The 24,612-nt window shown below is 45.7% G+C and overlaps 1 protein-coding gene across 2 annotated transcripts in view; it reads right to left on the reverse strand.

The window, feature by feature from the left end:
* Window positions 1-1,104: 1,104 nt before the first annotated feature.
* Window positions 1,105-24,612, reverse strand: part of wdr37 (WD repeat domain 37) — a 121,760-nt gene continuing 98,252 nt past the window's right edge. For both annotated transcript variants that reach the window (XM_060922522.1, XM_060922523.1), the window contains 3 exons: window positions 5,458-5,592; window positions 5,208-5,322; window positions 1,105-2,670 (listed from right to left, as the gene is read on the reverse strand). In XM_060922522.1, the coding sequence (XP_060778505.1) occupies window positions 2,539-2,670; window positions 5,208-5,322; window positions 5,458-5,592 (382 nt within the window). In that variant the 3' untranslated portion in view covers window positions 1,105-2,538. The remainder of the gene's footprint in view (window positions 2,671-5,207; window positions 5,323-5,457; window positions 5,593-24,612) is intronic.

The following is a 24,612-nucleotide window of genomic DNA, read 5'->3' on the forward strand; positions in this document are numbered from 1 at the left end:
TCTATCCACAATCACGCACTCTGATTGGCTACTCTACTCCTACGATATCAGCTCCTATATCGCGAGTAGAGAAAAACAAAATGGTGGCACGTGTTGCTGAACCAACTGAGGACGAAATAAAAACTCTACTCGAAAATAAAAACACCAAAAAATACCCCCCCCCCCAAAAAAAAATGTAGAGAGCGCAACAAAAGTATTTTTTTTTGTTGCAAGAACGTCTCCCTTTTAATTTTTAAAGAATTATCACATTTTTCACAAATTGCGCCGGTCATTTCGCCAGTTTGTTTACCTTCTTTGTCTTTAAGCCTTAAAATTTGTTGATTTTTTTTTTTTAGACTAGTTCAAAAGCTCAAAGTAGTTTGAAAATTTCATCACTGAATTGTCCAAGGAAGAATTAAATAACTATCTAAAGCTATTCTATACCTCAGCACGACGGCGCTTTCGACAAAAAAGCAACACTAAATTCAATTCGTGCCGCCATCGATAGGTTTTTAAGAAGTCCGTCTAAGCGGAAATGGTTTTGTCGGACGTTTTGTATAAAGTTTTTATTTCACGAATTTGCAAAAAATAATTCGTTTATTATTTTGTGTTTCACTTCAAGAAATAATAAACAGCATAGAGTGGTAAACAGATACAAGAAATTCAAAATGAATGAATGGGGGAGAGAGATGACCATTCTGATTGTCTAAAATGTGATGAAACCTGAATAAATAAATAAATAAATCCTTAAATAATAAATTAAATTATTCTATACACATTCAGTGGATGAGAAATCGTGTGCTCTGATTGGCTACTCTACTACTAGGATATCGGCTCATATACCGTGAGTAGAGAAAAACAAAATGGCGGCGTGTGAAGCTGAACCAACCGAGAATGAAAGAAAAGCTCGACTCGAAAACAAAACCCGAAAAAACACAAACGAAAAAAGCAACAAAATATGGAATAAAAGTATCTCTTTTTTATTTTTCAAGACTTATCATCGCATTTTACACAAATTGCTCCTGTCATTTTGCCAGTTAGTTTACATTCATCAAACTTCTTTGAGCTTTTGAACTAGTCTAAAAAAAAAAAAAAAAAATTCAAATTTTAATGCTTAAAGGCATTAAAATTTGAATTTTTTTTTTTTTTAGACTAGTTCAAAAGCTCAAAGAAGTTTGAAAATTACAGAACTGAAATGTCCAAGGAAGAATTAAATAAACGTCTAAAGCTGTTCTATACCTCGGCACAACAGCAAGACGGCACTTTCTACAGCCATCGATAGGTTTTTAAGGAGTCCAACTAAGCGGAAATGATTTTGTTGGACGTTTTGTATAAAAAGTTTATATTTAACGAATTTGCAAAAGTAAAAATAATGCTCCGTTTCTCAAAATCCAGTGAATGTGGACAGAATAAAACAGTTATTCCACTCAATCTCGTTGTACACGGGTTATAGCCGACTCGGTGCTACGTTGGCTATCGGCTCATGTACGACCTGATTTCGTGGAATAACTGTTCAATATACCAGAGTGCGCTTAAAATCCACAAATCTGATGCTGATGATTAATTTCCTATAAGAGCACAGCTCGGCATCAGTCCTGACTACACTTCAAATCACTTGCTCTATTATTACATGACAGTTTCTACAGTAACGGCGCATTTACATGGATTTATAGTGTGTGATCTGATCTGTGTACTCCAACACGAATAACCAATGGATTCATAAAACTGATATTTATTTACTTACAGGTATGGAAGGAGTACATTTTCCAGCCACGTTGAATAAATTCTAAAAACGAAGAGAGTGAAGAAATGGCCGATTATATTCCCTTTAACAAACAGAAACTTTAACACAAGTGCAACTTTAAACCGATGAAAAAAAGCACAGCACTAAACTAAACAGCATATAAGAGGAAAAAACACTTCAGGACGTGCTGTTAGAGGAGAATAATCAGGTTTGTGTTAAGCTGTAGGGCATCACACTATCAATCACTGATTATTTTCCAATAACAGAACATGCAAGAGTGTTTTATTCCTGATTTGAACAGAAATCATTAAAAAATAAAGAAAAAAAAAACGCCCCGTAATAATACTGTAACAGATTGATAACCAATCAAATTCTTGTTACTAGGCAGATTTAACACAGCCGAGTGACATTGTTTCATTTATTTATTTTAAATTGTACCAGAGTTGCATCCTGGCCCAGTTGTGTAAAGGTAATTGGTTCGCGTATCGCCGTATCATCCACCTGAATACCTGAAGCAGGTAGGTGTAAAGGGAAGTAAATCTCTCCCACGGAGTCTCTAATTATGGGATCAGAGGGCTGCCTGAAGGGAGTCGTCGTTAAAGTGTGTGTGATTGTGTGCGTGGGGGGAGATTCATGCTGACGCATCATCTTCACTTCACACACGCACGAGAAATCAATACACCCATGTGGAGAGCTTTACTGAGGACCCAGCTGTGTGTCTGTGTGCTTAACTGTGCCTTCCTAAGCTGTGTCTAAGTATGACAAAGGGGAGAGAGAGAGAGAGAGAGAGAGAGAGAGAGAGAGCACGCGCGTGTTCACTTGTCCTGCAGCAGAGCAGGAATGTTGATATTCCAGCCGATGGCCTGCCGATCAAAGCCACAGGTGAACAGGTTACACGCCTGGTTCTCTTCATTCCATGCTGAGCAGCACACCATGCGCCGATGACCCTACACACACACACACACACACACACACACACACACACAGTTAGAAAAACAAACTATACAAAAATTTATGATCCAGAAATAGGCATTTATGCTACACACACACCTGAAAGTCACACACACACACACACAGGGCAAACACACCATAAAGCCCCCCCTCCCCACACACACACGGCAAACACACCATAAAGCCCCCCCCACGGCAAAGACACCATAAAGCCCCCCCACACACACACGGCAAACACACCATAGAGCCCCCCCACACACACACACGGCAAACACAACATGAAGCCCCCCCACACACACACGGCAAACACACCATAAAGCCCCCCCACACGGCAAACACACCATAAAGCCCCCCCACACGGCAAACACACCATAAAGCCCCCCCACACGGCAAACACAACATGAAGCCCCCCCACACAAACACACACGGCAAACACACCATAAAGCCCCCCCACACACACACGGCAAACACACCATAAAGCCCCCCCCCACACACACGGCAAACACACCATAAAGCCCACACACGCGGCAAAAACACCATAAAGCCCCCCCACACAAACACACACGGCAAACACCATAAAGCCCCCCCACACACACACACGTCAAACACACCATAAAGCCCCCCCACACACACACGGCAAACACAACATGAAGCCCCCCTCCCCACACACACACGGCAAACACACCATAAAGCCCCCCCACACACATACGGCAAACACACCATAAAGCCCCCCCACACACACACACGGCAAACACACCATAAAGCCCCCCCACACACACACACGGCAAACACACCATAAAGCCCCCCCACACACATACGGCAAACACACCATAAAGCCCCCCCACACACACACACACGGCAAACACACCATAAAGCCCACACACACGGCAAACACACCATAAAGCCCCCCCCACACACACACGGCAAACGCACCATAAAGCCCCCCCCCCACACACACGGCAAACACACCATAAAGCCCCCCCCCACACGGCAAACACACCATAAAGCCCCCCCCACACACACGGCAAACACACCATAAAGCCCCCCCACACACACACAGCAAACACACCATAAAGCCCCCCCCCCCCACACGGCAAACACACCATAAAGCCCCCCCACACACACACACACGGCAAACACACCATAAAGCCCCCCCCCACACACACGACAAACACAACATGAAGCCCCCCCACACACACACGGCAAACACACCATAAAGCCCCCCCCCCATACGGCAAACACACCATAAAGCCCCCCCCACACACATACGGCAAACACACCATAAAGCCCCCCCACACACATGGCAAACACACCATAAAGCCCCCCCCCCCCCCACACGGCAAACACACCATAAAGCCCCCCCCCACACATACGGCAAACACACCATAAAGCCCCCCCACACACACACGGCAAACACACCATAAAGCCCCCCCACACACACACGGCAAACACACCGTAAAGCCCACACACACCATAAAGCCCCCCCGCACACACACACGGCAAACACACCATAAAGCCCCCCCACACACACACGGCAAACACAACATGAAGCCCCCCCACACACACGGCAAACACACCATAAAGCCCCCCCACACACACGGCAAACGCACCGTAAAGCACCCCCCCCACACACACACGGCAAACACACCGTAAAGCACCCCCCACACACACACACACGGCAAACACACCGTAAAGCACCCCCCCACACACACACAGCAAACACACCGTAAAGCACCCCCCACACACGGCAAACACACCGTAAAGCACCCCCCACACACACACACACACCGTAAAGCACCCCCCACACACACACACACACCGTAAAGCACCCCCCCCACACACACACACAGCCAACAAACCGTAAAGCCCCCCCCCACTACTTCACAAGTATTTATATTATACAAACACCATAAAGCCACACACACACACGTATGCAACACACACAAACCTTAAATCCACAAACACTTTTGCAGGGGTGATAGCGTGCCGGCGCCGCGCCGGATTTCCGGCGTACCGTGGCTGGGGAAAAAAACAAAAATCTAGTTCGCCCATTGTCCTGTGTCATTCTGAGATGCGCAGATAGACAGTAAAGGGAATTCGCATGATATGGAACTAGTGGGAAAAAAGTGCCGTCACGGCACGAATTAGACCCTCCGAGGGTGCCATGACGGCACTTTTTTCCCACTAGTTCCATATCATGCGAATTCCCTTTACTGTCTATCTGCGCATCTCAGAATGACACAGGACAATGGGCGAACTAGATTTTTTTTTTTCCCCCAACCACGGTATGCCGGAAATCCGGCGCGGCGCCGGAACGCTATCACCCCTGCTTTTGATCTACACACAAACACACCTCAACATTGCATAAACAAATCTTACACTCACCAACATACTTGGCAGATATTTATTTAAAAAACAAAACAAAAAAACCCCCAAAACAAACCCTTAAAGCCATCAGAATACTACAGAAACACACCTGAGACACTGACTCTGACACACACACACACACACACACACACACACACACACACACCTGTCTGTTGCTGCGTGGGAGGCGGGCCAGTCGGACCCCGGTCATATCGAACAGCCGGACTTGTCTGTTGTCGTGCGGCAGGGCGATGATCCTCTGGTTAGCAGAGACACTTATCCTACACACACACAGGAGAGGAAAAAAAAAATAAATTGCACAACCTCAAAACCACCACCAAAACAGCACCTGAGGACAGACTATAAACTTTTCCTGACACTAAGGTGCATCAGCTCTGTCACTGCATCAGTGTTACCTATTAACAGCCGAGTCGGTGCGGATGGTTGCTATCGGCGACCTCATGTTCTTCAGGTCCCACACTTTAACAGTGCGATCGTCGCTGCCGGACACCACGTTGTCTCCCACTGTGAACACAGCCGACGTCACCGTACTGCAAGACACACAGATGTGAACTTGTGTTTAAAAAAAACAAAACAAAAACCATCCTCCTTACATTCTTAACACAAATACCATCAGCTGTGCTAAACACCACTATGAACAACACTTAAGGGTGTGCACTTAGAGTAAAATAATCAACCACTTTACGATGGTGTAGTGAAGCAGAGTTACTGTTCATAATCCGAAGTTGATTATTTTCCTACAGTGGCACATCCTGAAGTGTGTTAGTCCTCGTACAGCACAGCAATTTCCACCTGTTACATTTTCATATGAATTTAAGAATGCCGCGTGATGCTTTTTAGCCATTTATACTTACAACCAAGGTTGTGGAACGTCCATGAAACGTTCACTGACCTCAGTCCAAATTAATTAGAGAGAGAGACAAAAAAAAAAAACCCTCCCGAAAAAGAGAGGAAAAAAAAAAAGTGTCACAAAGAAAACTACTCTGTCCCCAATGTTCCAAAGCTCTGACAATGGAGACTCCTTCCAGAAATATTACACACACTTTTCATCACTATATTAACAATTACACACGTTTTTCTTTGTTAAATACAAATCAGTTTTCAATTTGGATCTTTTTAATTTAGTCTGAGGGCGGCACGGTGGTGTAGTGGTTAGTGCTGTCACCTCACAGCAAGAAGGTCCTGGGTTCGAGCCCCGTGGCCGGTGAGGGCCTTTCTGGGTGGAGTTTGCATGTTCTCCCCGTGTCCGCATGGGTTTCCTCCGGGTGCTCCGGTTTCCCCCCACAGTCCAAAGACATGCAGGTTAGGTTAACTGGTGACTCTAAATTGAGCGTAGGTGTGAATGTGAGTGTGAATGGTTGTCTGTGTCTATGTGTCAGCCCTGTGATGACCTGGCGACTTGTCCAGGGTGTACCCCGCCTTTCGCCCGTAGTCAGCTGGGATAGGCTCCAGCTTGCCTGCGACCCTGTAGAACAGGATAAAGCGGCTACAGATAATGAGATGAGAATGAGATGAGTTTAGTCTGAAGATTATATGGAGTTCTGTTCAAGTTTCTTTGTATGACTGGTTACTATAGTAACTGCAACATTAAAACAAGAGTGTTAAATATAAACCGGTCTTTTGAATAATAGGCAGAAGGTTCATGACTAATAAACAACAACGTTAAGTGAGGAAGGAAAAGGTGCAAAAATACTGGCACCTCACGCTGATTTTTCACTATTTAAAAAAAAAAAAAATGATGTGTTTCACTTACTCATAACACATTCAGAAGTCCTGACCTTTAACCTTTCCCTGTGCTAAGCAGTGACAACGCGGACATTCATTTAAGAGGACACAGTGAGTATGACGCGGAATAGTAGATTGTAAATTCAGTATAAAACCAGTGCTTCTTCCAAACACACACCCCCACCCAGAGGTCAGGCACACTAATTTAATGGACCGAATATTTCTAATCTACTGTGTCACTCTCCACTAACATTCTGCCTCCTCTCATCTTCCCTCCTCCCTCCTGGTTGAGTTAGCAGAATTACAAGGGTGTGTGTGTGTGTGTGTGTGTGTGTGCGCGCGCGTGCGCACTGGGGAGGTTTCAACTTCATCCTCTGTTCAGCTTCCTGATTTAAATTAGCACAGTCCAGGCTCGTCGGCCCAGTAGCTCCAAGCCTGGCTAATATGAATTGACATGATCTCGAGGTTTAATTAAGGCTAAATTCTGCTGCATTAAGAGATCCAGGCCCGGGTTCTACTGCTACTAATGGCTGCTCCTGGCTTGCTGTGGAGCAACCTGCGTCGAAAGCGAAGCGTGGAAACGCTTTCTGACATCGCGTTGTGCTGTGGGAGTGTACAGGTGGAGTGGAGGGGGCAGGGGGGAGAAGGTTGGGGTAATAGATTAAAAGCTTGATTAAAACCCTATTAAAGCTCTAATGGTATTTTGGTAAAATGTTCCGTGTCCCCTGGGAGCCACTGACGAGCAAGGTCGAGACTCATCAGGGGGAAGGGGAAAGCGTGTGAGCGTGAGGGTGGAGAAGAGACGGATTCACAGCTGTAAGAGAGAGAGATGATTGACAGATACTGCAAGAAAATTTTGCTGGAACACTTGAGCAAATGCAAGTTACCCGTTTAAATGTAACATTACCATCAAAATAACCTACAGATCAATCATCAATATACTGTCTTATCCCTAATAGACAGTCGGTCAGGCATACAGACGGACGGTCAGGCATACAGACGGACGGTCGGTCGGTCAGACATACAGACAGACATACGGACGGTCGGTCGGTCAGTCAGTCAGCCATACAGACAGTCAGCCAGCCAGACAGACAGACAGACAGTCAGCCAGACAGACAGTCAGACAGTCAGTCAGACATACAGTCAGTCAGACATACAGTCAGTCAGTCAGTCAGACAGTCAGTCAGACATACAGACAGAGTCAGTCAGTCAGACATACAGACAGAGTCAGTCAGTCAGACATACAGACAGAGTCAGTCAGTCAGACATACAGACAGAGTCAGTCAGTCAGACATACAGACAGAGTCAGTCAGTCAGACATACAGACAGAGTCAGTCAGTCAGTCAGACATACAGACAGAGTCAGTCAGTCAGTCAGACATACAGACAGAGTCAGTCAGTCAGTCAGACATACAGACAGAGTCAGTCAGTCAGTCAGACATACAGACAGAGTCAGTCAGTCAGTCAGACATACAGACAGAGTCAGTCAGTCAGTCAGACATACAGACAATCAGTCAGACAGACAGACAGACAGACAGTCAGTCAGACATACAGACAGTCAGACATACAGACAGACAGTCAGACATACAGACAGACAGTCAGACATACAGACAGACAGCCAGTCAGACATACAGACAGACAGACAGACAGACAGCCAGACATACAGACAGACATACAGACAGACAGTCAGACATACAGACAGTCAGACAGACAGTCAGTCAGTCAGACATACAGACAGTCAGTCAGTCAGTCAGTCAGTCAGTCAGACATACAGACAGTCAGTCAGTCAGTCAGTCAGTCAGACATACAGACAGTCAGTCAGTCAGTCAGTCAGTCAGACATACAGACAGTCAGTCAGTCAGTCAGTCAGTCAGACATACAGACAGAGTCAGTCAGTCAGACATACAGACAGTCAGTCAGTCAGTCAGTCAGTCAGACATACAGACAGAGTCAGTCAGTCAGTCAGTCAGACATACAGACAGACAGTCAGACAGACAGACAGTCAGACAGACAGTCAGACAGACAGTCAGTCAGACAGTCAGTCAGACAGACAGTCAGACAGACAGACAGTCAGACAGACAGTCAGTTAGTCAGACAGACAGTCAGTCAGACAGACAGTCAGACAGACAGTCAGACAGACAGTCAGACAGACAGTCAGACAGACAGACAGTCAGTCAGACAGTCAGTCAGACAGACAGTCAGTCAGACAGACATACAGACAGTCAGTCAGACATACAGACAGTCAGACATACAGTCAGACAGACAGACAGTCAGTCAGACATACAGACAGACAGTCAGTCAGACATACAGACAGACAGTCAGACATACAGACAGACAGTCAGTCAGACATACAGACAGACAGTCAGTCAGACATACAGTCAGTCAGACATACAGTCAGTCAGACATACAGTCAGTCAGACATACAGTCAGTCAGACATACAGACAGACAGACATACAGACAGACAGACATACAGACAGTCAGTCAGTCAGTCAGTCAGACATACAGACAGACAGACATACAGTCAGTCAGTCAGACATACAGTCAGTCAGTCATACAGACAGTCAGTCAGTCATACAGACAATCAGTCAGTCATACAGACAGACATACAGTCAGTCAGCTAGCCTGATATAGACAGCCAGCCAGACAGAGACTCCTAAATAAAAACTAAACACTTCCTTCAGAGGGAAAACCATTTACCCTTTTTATTAACAGCACATTAGCCACACTGCTCTCACTGTTTTCTTCATTCCCAGACCTCACACGTCTTGTGTGTGTGTGTGTGTGTGTGTGTGTGTGTGTGTGTGTGTGTGTGTGTGTGAGAGACCAGCTAGTCAGACGCCCGTGCTGGGTGAGAGGTCTCCAGGCTCTCAGGGAGCAGACACACAGAGTACAGCGAGGCTTCTGCCACTTCTCATTTGTGCCACTCGTTAGCGAGTCGTGTGCTAATATCACACAATTAGGAGGTGATACGTGCCCGGCACTGAGCCTGCTGTCCTTCTGAAAGCCACCACACAGTGTCAGACTTCATTACCCATAATTACATCTGAAATGAAACACACACACACACACACACACACACACACACACACACACCTCTCTTCCTGAATCTGTTTTTCCTCTTGGTAAGTATGACATCTTTGACCACATATCTCTCACCACCACACACACACAATCTTCCAGCTCTTTACACAAAGCAGAGAGCTGTGGAAGACTCGCGAGTGCTGCCACAGAAGGCCCATATGCCGCAATGCTGATCTCATCAAGCCTCCAGAGGCGCACAGCTAATCAAGTGAGACTGGCATATGCTGACTGACACGGGGGGGGGGGAAAAAAAGAAAGAAAAATCCCAAACTTTTTTACAGTAAAACACACCAGGAAAGTGTAGTGTGTGTGATGTTACAGCCACCCTGCTGCTCAACATCAGCCAAACACACAAATAAAACAGAAGATGCGCATCTACACTTAACTCCCAACATGGTACCTCTGGGTCTCTGAGTTTATGAGAGAAAATGATAGAGCCTCCCCTTTTCTCCAGATTCCACAGAATGACTGTAAATGTCTTGGGATAAGGGCTTCTGCTAAAGGCTCTAAAACGGAAAAGAAAGAGAAGAAAAAAGAAAAAGCACATGAAAGGAAGAGGAGAAAGGTTGGGAGAGGGAGAAGAGGAGAGAGGTTGGGAGAGGGAGAAGAAGGGGAGAGGGAGAAGAGGAGAGAGGTTGGGAGAGGGAGAAGAGGGGGAGAGGGAGGAGAGGGAGAAGAGGAGGAGAGGAGAGGGAGAAGAGGGGGAGAGGGAGGAGAGGGAGAGGAGAGGGAGAAGAGGGGGAGAGGAGAGAGGTTGGGAGAGGGAGAAGGAGAGAGGTTGGGAGAGGGAGAAGAGGGGGAGAGGAGAGAGGTTGGGAGAGGGAGAGGTCGGGAGAGGGAGAAGGGGAGAGGTTGGGAGGGGGAGAGGAGAGAGGTTGGGAGAGGGAGGATAGGAAAGGAGAGGGAGAAGAGGGGGAGAGGAAAGGAGAGGGAGAAGAGGGGGAGAGGAAAGGAGAGGGAGAAGAGGGGGAGAGGAAAGAAGAGGGAGAAGAGGGGGAGAAGAGAGAGATTGGGAGAGGGAGGAGAGGAGGAGAGGGAGAAGAGGGAGAGAGGAAAGGAGAGGGAGAAGAGGGAGAGAGGAAAGGAGAGAGGTTGGGACAGGGAGAAGAGGGGGAGAAGAGGGAGAGAGGTTGGGAGAGGGAGGAGAGCGGGAGAAGAGGGAGAGAGGTTGGGAGAGGGAGGAGAGGAGGAGTGGGAGAAGAGAGAGAGAGGTTGGGAGAGAGAGGAGAGGAGGAGCGGGAGAAGAGGAGGAGCGGGAGAAAGGTTGGGAGAGGGAGGAGAGGAGGAGCGGGAGAAGAGGGAGAGAGGTTGGGAGAGGGAGGAGAGGAGGAGCGGGAGGAGCGGGAGAAAGGTTGGGAGAGGGAGGAGAGGGAGAGAGGTTGGGAGAGGGAGGAGAGGGAGAAGAGGGGGAGAGGAAAGGAGAGAGGTTGGGAGAGGGAGAAGAGGGGGAGAGGAGAGAAGTTGGGAGAGGGAGAAGAGGGAGAGAGGTTGGGAGAGGGAGGAGAGGAAAGGAAAGGGAGAAGAGGGGGAGAAGAGAGAGATTGGGAGAGGGAGGAGAGGGAGAGGAAAGGAGAGATGTTGGGAGAGGGAGAAGAGGGGGAGAGGGAGAAGAGGGGGAGAGGAGAGAGGTTGGGAGAGGGAGAAGAGGGGGAGAGGAGAGAGGTTGGGAGAGGGAGGAGAGGGAGAGAGGTTGGGAGAGGGAGAGAGGTTGGGAGAGGGAGGAGAGGGGGAGAGGAAAGGAGAGGTTGGGAGAGGGAGAAGAGGGGGAGAGGAGAGAAGTTGGGAGAGGGAGAAGAGGGAGAGAGGTTGGGAGAGGGAGAAGAGGGGGAGAGGTTGGGAGAGGGAGAAGAGGGGGAGAGGAGAGAGGTTGGGAGAGGGAGGAGAGGAGGAGAGGAAAGGAGAGGAGAGAGGTTGGGACAGGGAGAAGAGGGGGAGAGGAAAGGAGAGAGGTTGGGACAGGGAGAAGAGGGGGAGAGGAGAGTAGTTGGGAGAGGGAGAAGAGGGGGAGAGGAGAGAGGTTGGGAGAGGGAGGAGAGGAGGAGAGGGAGAAGAGGGAGAGGAAAGGAGAGAGGTTGGGAGAGGGAGAAGAGGAGGAGAGGGAGAAGAGGGGGAGAGGAAAGGAGAGAGGTTGGGAGAGGGAGGTGGAGAGGAGAGAGGTTGGGAGAGGGAGAAGAGAGGAGAGAGGTTGGGAGAGGGAGAAGAGAGGAGAGAGGTTGGGAGAGGGAGAAGAGAGGAGAGAGGTTGGGAGAGGGAGAAGAGAGGAGAGAGGTTGGGAGAGGGAGAAGAGAGGAGAGAGGTTGGGAGAGGGAGGAGAGGGAGAGAGGAAAGGAGATGAGAGGTTGGGACAGGGAGAAGAGGGGGAGAGGAGAGAGGCTAACAGGAGAGGTGTGTGGTCTCGACGATGTGGGGATTCGGGTGCAACTCATTCATCTTGTGGTCCCCAAGCAGTGAAGCATGAACTCCTGCTGACAGGGCGACTCCACATCACTAGTGTCTCTCTCTCTCACACACACACACACACACACACACACACACACACACACACACCTTTCCATCCCTCAGTCTTGCTCCAAGTGTTTATTGATGTTTAGTAAGAAATGTAAAAGTTGTATTCCGATGCTGAACATCAGCACTCGCACTAACACACGAGACGTTAAACAGTCGAACACTGAGGGGTTTTTGCTCGACTCCATCAGTGGCTCTCAAGAGACGCTTGACCACAAAGCTGCTGCTAATTAACACATTACCATGGCAACGCTTCTCCAACTGATCCTGAGGTCTGCTTGAAAATTCAGAGATAAAGAGTCGCTTGGGCCAAACAGTCATCCAAACAAATCATCTGGCCTGTCACACTTCATTACACTGAAACACACAAACACATTCGATTTGGTCTTGTCTGTACCATGCTCTCTGTGTGTGTGTGTGTGTGTGTGTGTGTACACACAAACAAACCTTCCGAAACTTTCAGTGCAAACACCTTCACAGCTGAGCAAATGTGGGTGTCTGAATTCACAGGCTAAAAGTATTAGCTTTGATGTCACTAGTGTGCATCTCAAATCAGTTATTACATCACAACCGACACACACACGAACATTTATTATGCAACAGATTCATGACGGACATCTATTTCCGTGTGGAGACTAGACAAACACAGACGCTTTAATAGAAGCTCAGTTTGACTGCTGAGAACTAAGAAATTAGTTTAAAATAAATAAATAAATAAATAGGAGACACACACACACACACCAAGGAGAAGGATGGATGGATATGCTTACACTAGGAGAGAGGAAGAATAAATGGATAGAAATTACTAAATTGGGAGATAGATGGATAGACAAACGACTAAACTGGGAGAAGAATGGACAGATGGCTGGATGTGACAACTGGGAGAAAGATGGACAGAAATGACTAAACTGGGAGAAGAAAGAATGGATGGATGGATATGACTAAACTAGAAGAAGAAAATGGATGAATGGATGGATGGATATGACTAAACTGGGAGAAAGATAGAAACTACTAAACTGGGAGAAGAATGGATGGCTGCATGGATGAATATGACTAAACTGGAAGAAGAAAATGGATGGATGGATAGATATGACTAAACTGGGAGATGGATATGACTCAACTGGGAGATGGATGGATGGATAGATATGACTCAACTGGGAGATGGATGGATGGATACGACTCAACTGGGAGAAGGATGGATGGATACGACTCAACTGGGAGAAGGATGGATGGATAATGACTAAACTAGAAGAAGAAAGTGGATGAATGGATGGATGATATGACTAAACTGGGAGAAAGATAGAAACTACTAAATGGGGAGAAGAATGGATGGCTGCATGGATGGATATGACTGAAGTGGGAGAAGAAAGAACGGATGGATGGATAGATATGACTAAACTGGGAGATGGATATGACTCAACTGGGAGATGGATGGATGGATGGATGGATGGATGGATGGATGGATGGATATGACTCAACTGGGAGAAGGATGGATGGATATGACTAAACTGGGAGAACACATAGAAACAACTAAATTGTGAGAAGAATGGGTGGAAATGACTAAACTGAGGGATGTATAGATGGAGGGATGAATAGATGAACAGCAAAAAAAGTCATAGAAGGATGGATGGCTAAACTGTGACAAAGATGGCTGTTACCACTAAATTTGGAAAAGATGAAAACACTACTAAACTGGGAAATGAATGGATGGATGGCTATACTGGGTGAAGGATGGATCACCACAACTAACCTGGGAGATGGCTGTACTCAGAGATTACCCTTGTGGAGGAGTTTAACAGATGCCAGAATCTGACCGTCTGCTCACGCCACCATCAGTTCCTAACCCTACGCTTTCCCCTGGGTACCAACAGGACATACGCTCCAGCCCGCTCTGTCCGTATGATGGACCTCAGTATGAACTACTCAGCCTGGCAGTGGAAGAGAAAGCGGTAATCGTCCGAGCTTTGAGGAGTGTGACAGCGGGAAACGCCCTGTGGTTCGGCAGCTAATCTCATTACACTGATTGTGTATTAGCGAGCATTACAGCGGGATGTGATGGAATTATGCATGTCTGACTCCGACATAGCGAGGAGTGGATAATCCGGGGGCGATAATCAAAGACGAGCGCTGTTCCACCATTACACTCAAGCTCAACCTTCCAACAGGGGAGCTGACAGGCCAGGACTTTCACAAAAGAACAGTTTTACTCAGTCGAAAGGGCTGAAAGGATCCAGCGAGATGAAACGCACAGATATGACGATATAATAACCCAGTGGTTTTCTGCTATTAAATTCAGTCCCGCCACTAAATTATAACAACAATTAACGGTTCTGCTAGTACTCCGCAGTCTTCAGGGAGTTAGTGCAAATGCCATCGGACTCAGAATTGAGAACTGGAGAATTGAGGGTCTCTGTGATTTTAAGTACTGCACTGCCATCTGGTGGCTGTTAGAGTGACTGCAAAATATACCAAGAAGGTTCCTAATACAAAGCTGGTGTGATTACAGCAGCCCTTTAAGATCAGGACTTTTCACACTGTACAAGCGGGGGGGAAAAAAAAAAAAATCTGTTTTCATAAGTCAAACAGAAATCCTGATGGATGAAATCATCCAATAAAGTCAAAGATTAGAATTACAATTTCTGAGATAAAACATTCTGGGATGTGCTGTTTGGCCCACACTGTGAGGACATAGAGGGGCTGACACATTATCTGACAGATTACCTCAACTTCTGTGCAGATGTGGTCTCCCCTGCTAAGACTGTACGGTGTTACCCTAAGGACCTCTTTCGCAGACAGTTGTAATTTATCGTTGAGTGGGGAGTAATAGGCGTGCGTGATGTTATTCACCGCCACAACGCAAGGGGGCGCGAAGTCGCTAGGAGTAGTTGGTGGGTGTGGTTAGTGGAGTGTTTATCCTCCGGTTACTTATAATGACTAGAACTGGAGTCGTATAGATGTACGTACTTCCTCACTTCCTCGATCAACCGCTCTTCGTGCTGCTCCATCTTCGTTCGTGTTTTTAAAAATGGCGGTCGTGAAAACAAAAACCGGGAAAGTAGGGAAGCGGAAGTGCGTGTACAGTAGATGTAGAATGGACCAAACAGAGCCCTCGTCTGCGACGCTGTCTGCGAGGCTTCTGCGGTGGTCACAATTTTTGGGAGGTGCGCGCAGAGCGTCTGCGAAGGGGGGGCTACGCAGACGCCACCTGCGAGGACTGCGTTGTCAGCATAAATTGGCCTTAAAAACAAGCCATGGGTAACACAGGAAGTCAAAGCTGTCCTCAACAGGAAGAAGGCTGCCTTCAGGAGCAGGGATAGGGAGGCGATGAAAGCAGCACAGCAGGAGGTGTAACGCTGCGTGAGGGAAGCTAAGGACAGCTACAGGAGAAAGGTGGAGCAGAAGCTGAAGGAGAACAGCATAAGGGAGGTCTGGGAAGGTGTGAAAACCATCACAGGCAACAATACAAAGACCAGAGTCGTTGAGGGGACAGTGGAGAGGGCGAACGAGTTGAATGACTTCTTCGATTGGTTCAACCAGCCCACGTCCCCCCCACCCTCTCCCTCACTGCAGCCATCTCTCCTTCTTCTCTCAACACACCTCCCCCCAGTCATCACAGCAGCCCCCTCCTCCCCCACCTCAACACAACCTATAGAGGATGTGCAGTCACGTGACCCATCCGTGTTTACTCCGGCATATTGGACGGCTTCTGGATTGTTTACCTTGCGCGAGCGTAATGGATCCAGGGAGTAATCCCCAAGAAAATTCGGAAAATACCCCATCTACATCGCGCGATAACTTGTCCAAGTTTGTTCAGCATCTTGAAGGTGACGTGAGGCAGCGTTAGGTGGAAAAGTGTTCCAGGTTGGGGATTGCAGATCCGTACAACTTGCCGCAATCCTTGTTCAGGGAAATTCGGAGCTGCGGTGCCGGCGATTTGCCCGATCTGGCCTACCACGACATTTACAATTTTCTTGTTAATCGTGAATCATGTTACACTGGCAAAGCCCTCAAAGCTTACAAGAGCCTGGAAGCTTATATTTTGTTGTGGGATGGGTATCCCAACTATACCTCTGGAAGGTTCTGAAGAAGAATGTCTACTTGATAACCTCACGGGTAAGTGGCATTAAGACGTTTATCATAAAGAGACTATGCAGGACATTTTATCGTAAGAATGTTCAAAATCTAAACTCCGTTCCAGATAATGACAGGGTTGTATACATGTACATTTTTGTCTGAAAAAAAATATCACAAATCACCAACTATGCAGTTACCATTCAATCCGAAAATCAACTTAACAGATGTACTAGGAGTATTGAATTAGAAGATTACACCTACCTGATAATGAAGTGTTCACTACAAATTCAGCTGGTAGAACTGGGGTACCAATTTTCTCTTTGCACAGCAGACACCCATTTTGCGCGTCTCTCTTCGTCTGCGGGGAATCTATAAAACGACAGGCTCTCCTTTTGGCCCTGTCTATTGGTACAACCAAATGCTGAACAAGATATAACCATTCTCGAAAGATCTACTCCCACACACTTGATAATTAGAACGGGTTCATCTAAATTCTATGCGCGGCCATGCCGTCCAAGATGGCAGATAAACAAATATCACGCGACCTCTATATGCGTTACTGCAGACCAGGTCAGAGGTCAACTGAGGAAGCTTCACCCCAGGAAAGCAGCAGGCTCGGACAAGGTGTGTCCACGACTACTGAAGACCTGCGCTGCTGAACTGGGTGAACCACTCCAACGCATCTTCAACCTCAGCCTGCCAACCCTCTGGAAGACATCATGTATCGTTCCAGTTCCCAAAAAGAATCGGCCCAGCGAGCTGAACGACTTCCGACCGGCGGCACTCACTTCACATCTGATGTTGGAGCGGCTCTTCCTCAGCCTCCTCAGACCCCAGGTACAACATGCCCAGGACTGTTTGCAGTTTGCGTACCGGGCAGGTGTCGGTGTGGAAGACACCATCCTCTACCTGCTACACCGAGCCCACTCGCATCTGGATAAGGGAAATGGCACAGTGAGGATCCTCTTCTTGGACTTCTTGAGTGCCTTCAACACCATCCAGCCCCTACTGCTTCACGACAAATTGAACAGGATGCGAGTGGACCCCTGCCTGGTCATCTGGATCTCCAGCTACCTCACTGACAGGCTGCAGTACGGCAGGCTGAAGGACATCACGTCTGACACTGTAATTAGGCATGGTGCCGGCCCCTCTTCTCTTCACCCTGTACACCGCGGACTTCTGCTACAACTCGGAGCTGTGTCACATTCAGAAGTTGGCCGATGACACAGCCATCATTGGGTGCATCAGTGATGACCGAGAGGAGTATAGGAGCCTGGTGAGGGACTTTGTGTGGTGCAACAGGAACCATCTGCAGCTCAACACCTCGAAGACCAAGGAGCTGGTCATTGACTTTGGGAGGTCCAGACCAAGGTCACGACCAGTTCTGATCGAGGGAGTCGAGGTGGAGGCTGTGGATTCCTACAAGTACCTTGGGCTGTGGCTGGACAGGACTTGCAACACCAAACACTTATACAGGAAGGGACAGAGCAGGTTATACTTCCTTAGGAGGCTGTGGTCCTTTAACATCTGCAGGAAACTCCTGTGGATGTTCTATCAGTCTGTGGTTGCCAGTGTCCTGTTTTACATCATGGTGTGCTGGGGGGGCAGCACATCCAGGAAGGACACATCCAGGCTGGACAAACTGATCAGGCGGGCCGGCTCTGTGGTCGGCATGAAGCTGGAGACTCTGGTGACGGTGGCAGAGAAGAGGTCTATGGACAAACTACTGAACATCATGGACGATGCCAGTCACCCTCTGCACACCGTCATCAGCAACCAGAGGAGCCTGTTCAGTGACAGAATGCTCCTTCCCAAGTGCAGGACGAACAGACTCAAAAACTCCTTTGTCCCTCACGCCATCAGACTGTACAACTCCTCTCTGGGGGGGGAGGAGGGGTAACAGGAGGACAGAGGACGGGAAGGAGCAGTAGCCTAGCCTGACAATAAGCAATACCGGACAATGTGCAATATAATGTGCAATATCTTTTCTGCTCCCCCCCCCCCCCCCCCACACACACCCCCTAACCCCACTTCTCCCCCCTTCCCTCCCTCCCTCTCTTCCCCATATCTTATTCTTTTATATTTGTGTATGTAAATAATTTATTTTAATTTATCTAGAAGTTTTCTCTATTTCTTTTCTCTGTTTATCTGTAATGATGCTGCTGTAATCTTAATTTCCCTGAGGGAACCCTCCCAAAGGGATCAATAAAGTTTTATCTAATCTAATTCCAGCAGAACAGCAAGAAGCGTCTCTTCAGTGCACGTTTGTACCACACCTCGGACGTTTCAGTCAACAGAAACGCACTAAATCAACAGCAAACGCGCTAAACACAACCATTGTGGCTTCCGAGAGACTATAAACACACTTCCTTTCCACAAAAGCCTCTTTAAAAGTTGTTCAAAGAGAATGCCACTTCCAACGCGCTTGGTAAATGATCACCTATACTGAGTAAGACCACAAAACCATTTAGACACAAGTCAGTCATATTTACCTCATAGTGAAACTTAAATATTTTATTTGGCAAGAAATACTAGAAAAGCCCATTTCCTCAACTTAAATCTCGACCGCCTTTCGATTTCATAAAATCAGTGAAATTTAGTTCCCTCCGAAATTTGCTCATTGTGAGATGTTTATTTCTGTAATATTTCAAAATAAAATCAGGCCATTCTGTGGCTGGGAAGTTATTTGATTTGAAGAGATTAAAGCAAATAACATGCATGAAATCGCTCGCTTTAGGCAGTCAAGCAGACAGAGAAAGTCCGCGTGTGCGCACATGCGCAGGTTTACTTTTTCTTCTTCTTTTGGGTTTTACAGCAGCTGGCATCCACAGTGTCGCATTACTGCTATCTACAGGTTTGCCTTTGAGCGTGCACTGACAGTTCCATCATTCTGTCGCTAAACGAACAGCTGATCACACCGAGGTGCTCGCTGAGCGCCGATATTTATTAGTTTGATATTTCCTGCGTTTCCTTTCCTTTGTATAAAACACGTCTTTTCTTCTCACTTTCTTTCCATTACTGTAGTCGGTCTTTCATGTTTCATTCGCACACTCACGTCCTCCATTTTTCTCTCCTGTTTCAAATTTGTATCCCACAATGCCTTGCGCGAATGGGGAAAGCCCACGACGTCATGCATGATGTCGTATCTTGATTTGGGTATTGGTAAAACAGGAAAAAATAGCGGAGAATTTAGGGCCATGTGGCCCTAAATTAATTGATTAATTGTTCTATTTAAAAAAAATAGAAAAATCGGAAGTCTGTGATTCAAAAAATTCAGTAGCTTTCGATCCTCTAATACGGAAGCCGAGAGAGGCCCTTCATATAATACTTTTTTTTTTTTATTCACCTTGTTATCCTGAGATAACGACATGATTAATTCAGGATCTCGAGAAAACAAAACCGTTATTTCGAGATCTCGAGAAAACAAAATTATTTCATGATCTCGAGTAAACATCTGAGAAATGGTTCATTCAGGTGCGCCAAGAGACTTGTGATATGCGACTTTGGGGCTATTTCTCATTCTGTATAGACGCAACTTTGGTCATTAGAATGTCTGGAATAATCGATCACCTAATAAGGCAATATTTTGATCAGGGGTTGACACAGGGAGAGATTGCATTAAGCCTTTTAATAAGGGATAATTTCAAAATTAGTCCGCAGCACCTCCGCAGAAGACTGGCCCGGCTTCGTCTCTACCGACGGAGATACAGTGATCCAGCTGAGATCATGAAATAACGGTTTTGTTTTCTCGAGATCTCGAATTAGTTGTGTTTTCTCGAGATCCTGAATTAATTATGTCATTATCTCGGAATAACGGTTTTGTTTTCTCGAGATCTCGAATTACTTGTGTTCTTTTCTCAAGATCCTGAATTAATTATGTCGTTATCTCGGGATAACAAGGTGAATAAAAAAAAAAAAAAAAGATTATATGAAGGGCCTCTCGCGGCTTCCGCACTCTAAAGCAGCGTTTCTCAACCTTTTTTCAGTCACGGCACCCTTCAGAAGTATGCAAATTCTCAAGGCACCCCCATAAAAAATATACACAGTCAAGCTGACCATACGCTGACCCCGGCAGTGACGTTGTGACATGGGAAAGGGGGCCGTGAGACAAACTTTGATGATGCATGAGGCGGCGATGATCTGCATTAGTGTAACTATCGTTTTTTGGAATTTTAATTAATTTTATTTATTTCAATGTTAGAATATATAATTGTTTTGACAGCACCCCTAACGAAGCCAGACGGCACCCCGGTTGAGAAAGGCTGCTCTAAAGAACAATAATCGAGTGTTGGGGAAAATTCTTATGACCTACACTTGACAAATCTGAAAGGCAGTCTAGAGCTTTAATTCTTCATGATTATGAAGCACCAAGTCTTAATTATGATCTACAAAGTCATAAATATGTGCTAGCAAGTCTTATTTTCAAGATACTACCACATAATTATGTGGAAATAAGTCATAACTGAGAAAGTTATAATTTCAAGATATAAAGTCATAATTCTGAAATACTCAGACAATTCAGACAGTCATATTAAGAGAATTTTTTTCCTGCAGTCCAAATCCTGCGCTCTGATTGGCTGGCGAGCGGGTCTGTATCCTACGGTACGGACCCCGGTCATCTAACAAACATGGTAGAATTTTTTTTGTCAACATTTATGTTTTTTTTTTTTAATAAGATTTATTTATAAGATTATAAAAAATCTTATAAATTTTGGCCAGCATTTCTCAGGAGAATAGCATTAATTTTACAGCATGAATAGCGATAACGACAGTGTTCACAGCGACAGCGAGTTTTACTACCCTGAGGAAGAAGAAATAAAACTAGACTGCATTTCTACAAAGTGTGCTTGCTGAGCTGTAGCAGAACAGCCATCATGCTAGCATGCTAAAAGCTAACATGACAACATGCTAACAGCTAGCATGCTAACAGCTGCTAGCATGCTAATATGTTAATAGCTAGCATATTAATATGTTAACAGCTAACAGCTAGCATGCTAACATGTTAACAGCTAGCATGCTAGCAGCTAGCTGTTAGCATGTTATCTATTAGCATGCTAGCAGCTAGCATGCTAACAGCTAGCATGCTAATAGATAACATGCTAACAGCTAACATTTTAACATGCTAATGATTAACATGCTATTTGTTAAAATTCTAACACTAAGGCTAATATGCTGACAGCTATCATGCTAACAGCTAACAAGCTAATGGCTAGTATGTTAACTTTTAGCATGCCAACATGCTGAGGGTGACATGCTAACAGCTAACATGCTAATCCTAACATGTTAACAGCTCTCATGATTAGCTTAGATAAAACTTTATTGATCCCTTTGGGCGGGTTCCCTCAGGGAAATTAAGATTCCAGCAGCATCATTACAGATAAACAGAGAAAAGAAATAGAGAAAAACTTCTAGATAAATTAAAATAAATTATTTACGATAACATGCTAATGGTGAACATGCTAACAACTTGCGAGCTAACAGCAGGCATGATATTGTAATGGGTAACATGCTAACAGCTAGCATGGTAACACGTGAATGCTTATATGCTAACTGCTATCGTGTGTGCGCGTGTAAGTATTCCTAATAAAGTGGCCATTGAGTTGAAGTTGATTTGCTGTCAAAGTCTCAAATGAGCAGATCCTTGCCAAATGTATCATCACCTATGGGGGAAGGGAGGAATGACTCAGTCAAGCTTCCACTGATTAGTGGCAAAATGGAGAAAAAAAACGGACGGATGAAAGGCAAGACAAAGACGAGTGCGGGTCAGAACCGATATCATGTGTGTGATGGGTGATTTGGCCTGAGGTGCCGTATGAAGTTTGGTGGATGTGTGGTGAAGTGTTACTGAGCAAAACTCCATTCATTTGAATGGGGCCAAAAATCAATGGAAGCCTATGGAGGTAAAAAGAGATGCGTGAAAACCAAGGAAAAGACGAGTGCAGGTCTCATGAGGGGATGGATCTGTGCGGGGACTTGGCCTGAGGCATCAAGTGAAGTTTCTTGAAGTTTGGTCACTTGGTTAAAAAAAATTGAAGCAGAGTGAAAGTTTTTCTCCTGGAACACCATTCATTTTCAATGGGGCCAAAAATCAATGCAAGCCTATGGAGGAAAAAGGGATGAGGAAAAAAAGGAAAAATATGAGTGCGGGTCAGAACCGATTGCATGTATGTGTCGGGGGAGTTGGCCTGAAGTATCACACGAGGTTTGGTGCATCTGCGATGGAGCGTGTCCGAGTAGGACGATTCAATTCATGAGCCCCATTCATTCTCTATGGGAAAAAAACCAAACCAAAAAAAAAAAAAAGACAAGAACAAGAGAACGGGCGTGTTGATCCAAAAGCTGTATACAAGCACACTACACCACTTCGGGCCAGACGTCTCAGAGTTGGAACGGTGTCTCCATCTCGAACGCCCTAGGAGGAGTAGTGGATCCAAAAAACGTCGGAATAAGGCAGAATAAGTAAACTTAAGAGCAGCAATAGTGTGCTTGCCTTCAGCTGCTGTGTGCTTAAACATTTCAGGAGAAAGCTAAAAACCTGTAACTGTTGCTAACTCCAAGCAAAAACATGGCTGAATCCTGAACGACTCAATTTTGTATAAATAGGGGACTACACAGGCGGCAAAATGTAGTTTTTTTCCTGCCATGGAAGTGCACTTGTATACCAAGGAGGAAGCAATTTGCATTACAGCCGTGAATGAGGATTCAAAATGGCGGCTCGGCTCGGTTTTCCCTTTCGGGCGCTCTCGTTTTCTGTTAGAATTTGGTAAAGAAAAAAATAAATATATTATTTACCAGCTTAAGGTCGGTCCATATGGTGAAATACCGTGACCTCGGCCTTGAATACTGACCTCGGCCCAGAGGGCCTCGCTCAGTACTTTCAAGACCTCGGTCACGGTATTTCACCATACGGAGCTGGTAAATAACACACACACACACACACACACACACACACACACACACACACACACACACACACTATATTATATATAAAAAATTCGGAGACACTCAGCCAGAATTACGAGATACTACGTGGCAATCATGAGATACAAAGTCGCAATTAAGATATCTTGTAATTCAGAGATACCAAGTCATAATTATGAGACACTAAATGAGACAAAATGTGAAAATTAAGACCTCTTATAATTCTGAGATATTACGCCATAATTATGAGAAACTAAAATTATGACACACAGTCAATTATGAGATGTTTGCAAGTCATTCAAGATGGAAGTTTTTTTTTTTTTTTTTTTTTTTTTAAGTCTGGTTCCTCTTATTTTCCTCTGGGCTCCACCTCCAGTTGCGGAAAGTAATTCACTTTTACACCACTGTTGTAAATACGAATTACACTTTGAGCTCTTCGTGAACAGCTGTACTCCTGCATCTGTTGACAATCTGAAGGATCCGGAACCACCAAAGACAACATCAGAAGCCAAAGAACCGTGTCTACTGATAAGCTCGAGTAATATTACAGGTAGGCATGTAACAAAAATACTGTGTGAAGATAAATCACTCACTCACTGTACAAATTTATGACAAGGATGATTCACAACTATAAAATAAAAAATTAATCGTGATTATCATCAGGCTGCATAATCTTAGTTTTTCCTTGCTGTAACTGCATTGTTTAGACAGCTGAGGCTGCGTACAATAACGGGAATGTACATGACTTCACAGAAGGTCGAAAGTAACAGCTCTAATGCTGAGAAAAAAAAGGATGTAAAATGTGAAAGAGCTGCTGTGTGATTGTGCAAACAGATTTAACAAGAAATCAGCTCTCTTTTAATAGACTGCTAAGATAAAGAAAGAAGAAAAACGGAGATGTTCAGGAATGTTTGAAGAAAAGGCTTATTTTTTCATTTTTAAGAAAAAAGGTATGTTTTAGTTAGTAGGTTAATATATTCCATCCATCCATTATCTCTAGCCGCTTATCCTGTCCTACAGGGTCGCAGGCAAGCTGGAGCCTATCCCAGCTGACTACGGGCGAAAGGCGGGGTACACCCTGGACAAGTCGCCAGGTCATCACAGGGCTGACACATAGACAACCATTCACACTCACATTCACACCTACGGTCAATTTAGAGTCACCAGTTAACCTAACCTGCATGTCTTTGGACTGTGGGGGAAACTGGAGCACCCGGAGGAAACCCACGCGGACACGGGGAGAA

The sequence above is a fragment of the Neoarius graeffei genome, chromosome 5 (genome assembly GCF_027579695.1).
Source record: "Neoarius graeffei isolate fNeoGra1 chromosome 5, fNeoGra1.pri, whole genome shotgun sequence".
NCBI classification, from domain to species: Eukaryota; Metazoa; Chordata; class Actinopteri; order Siluriformes; family Ariidae; genus Neoarius; species Neoarius graeffei.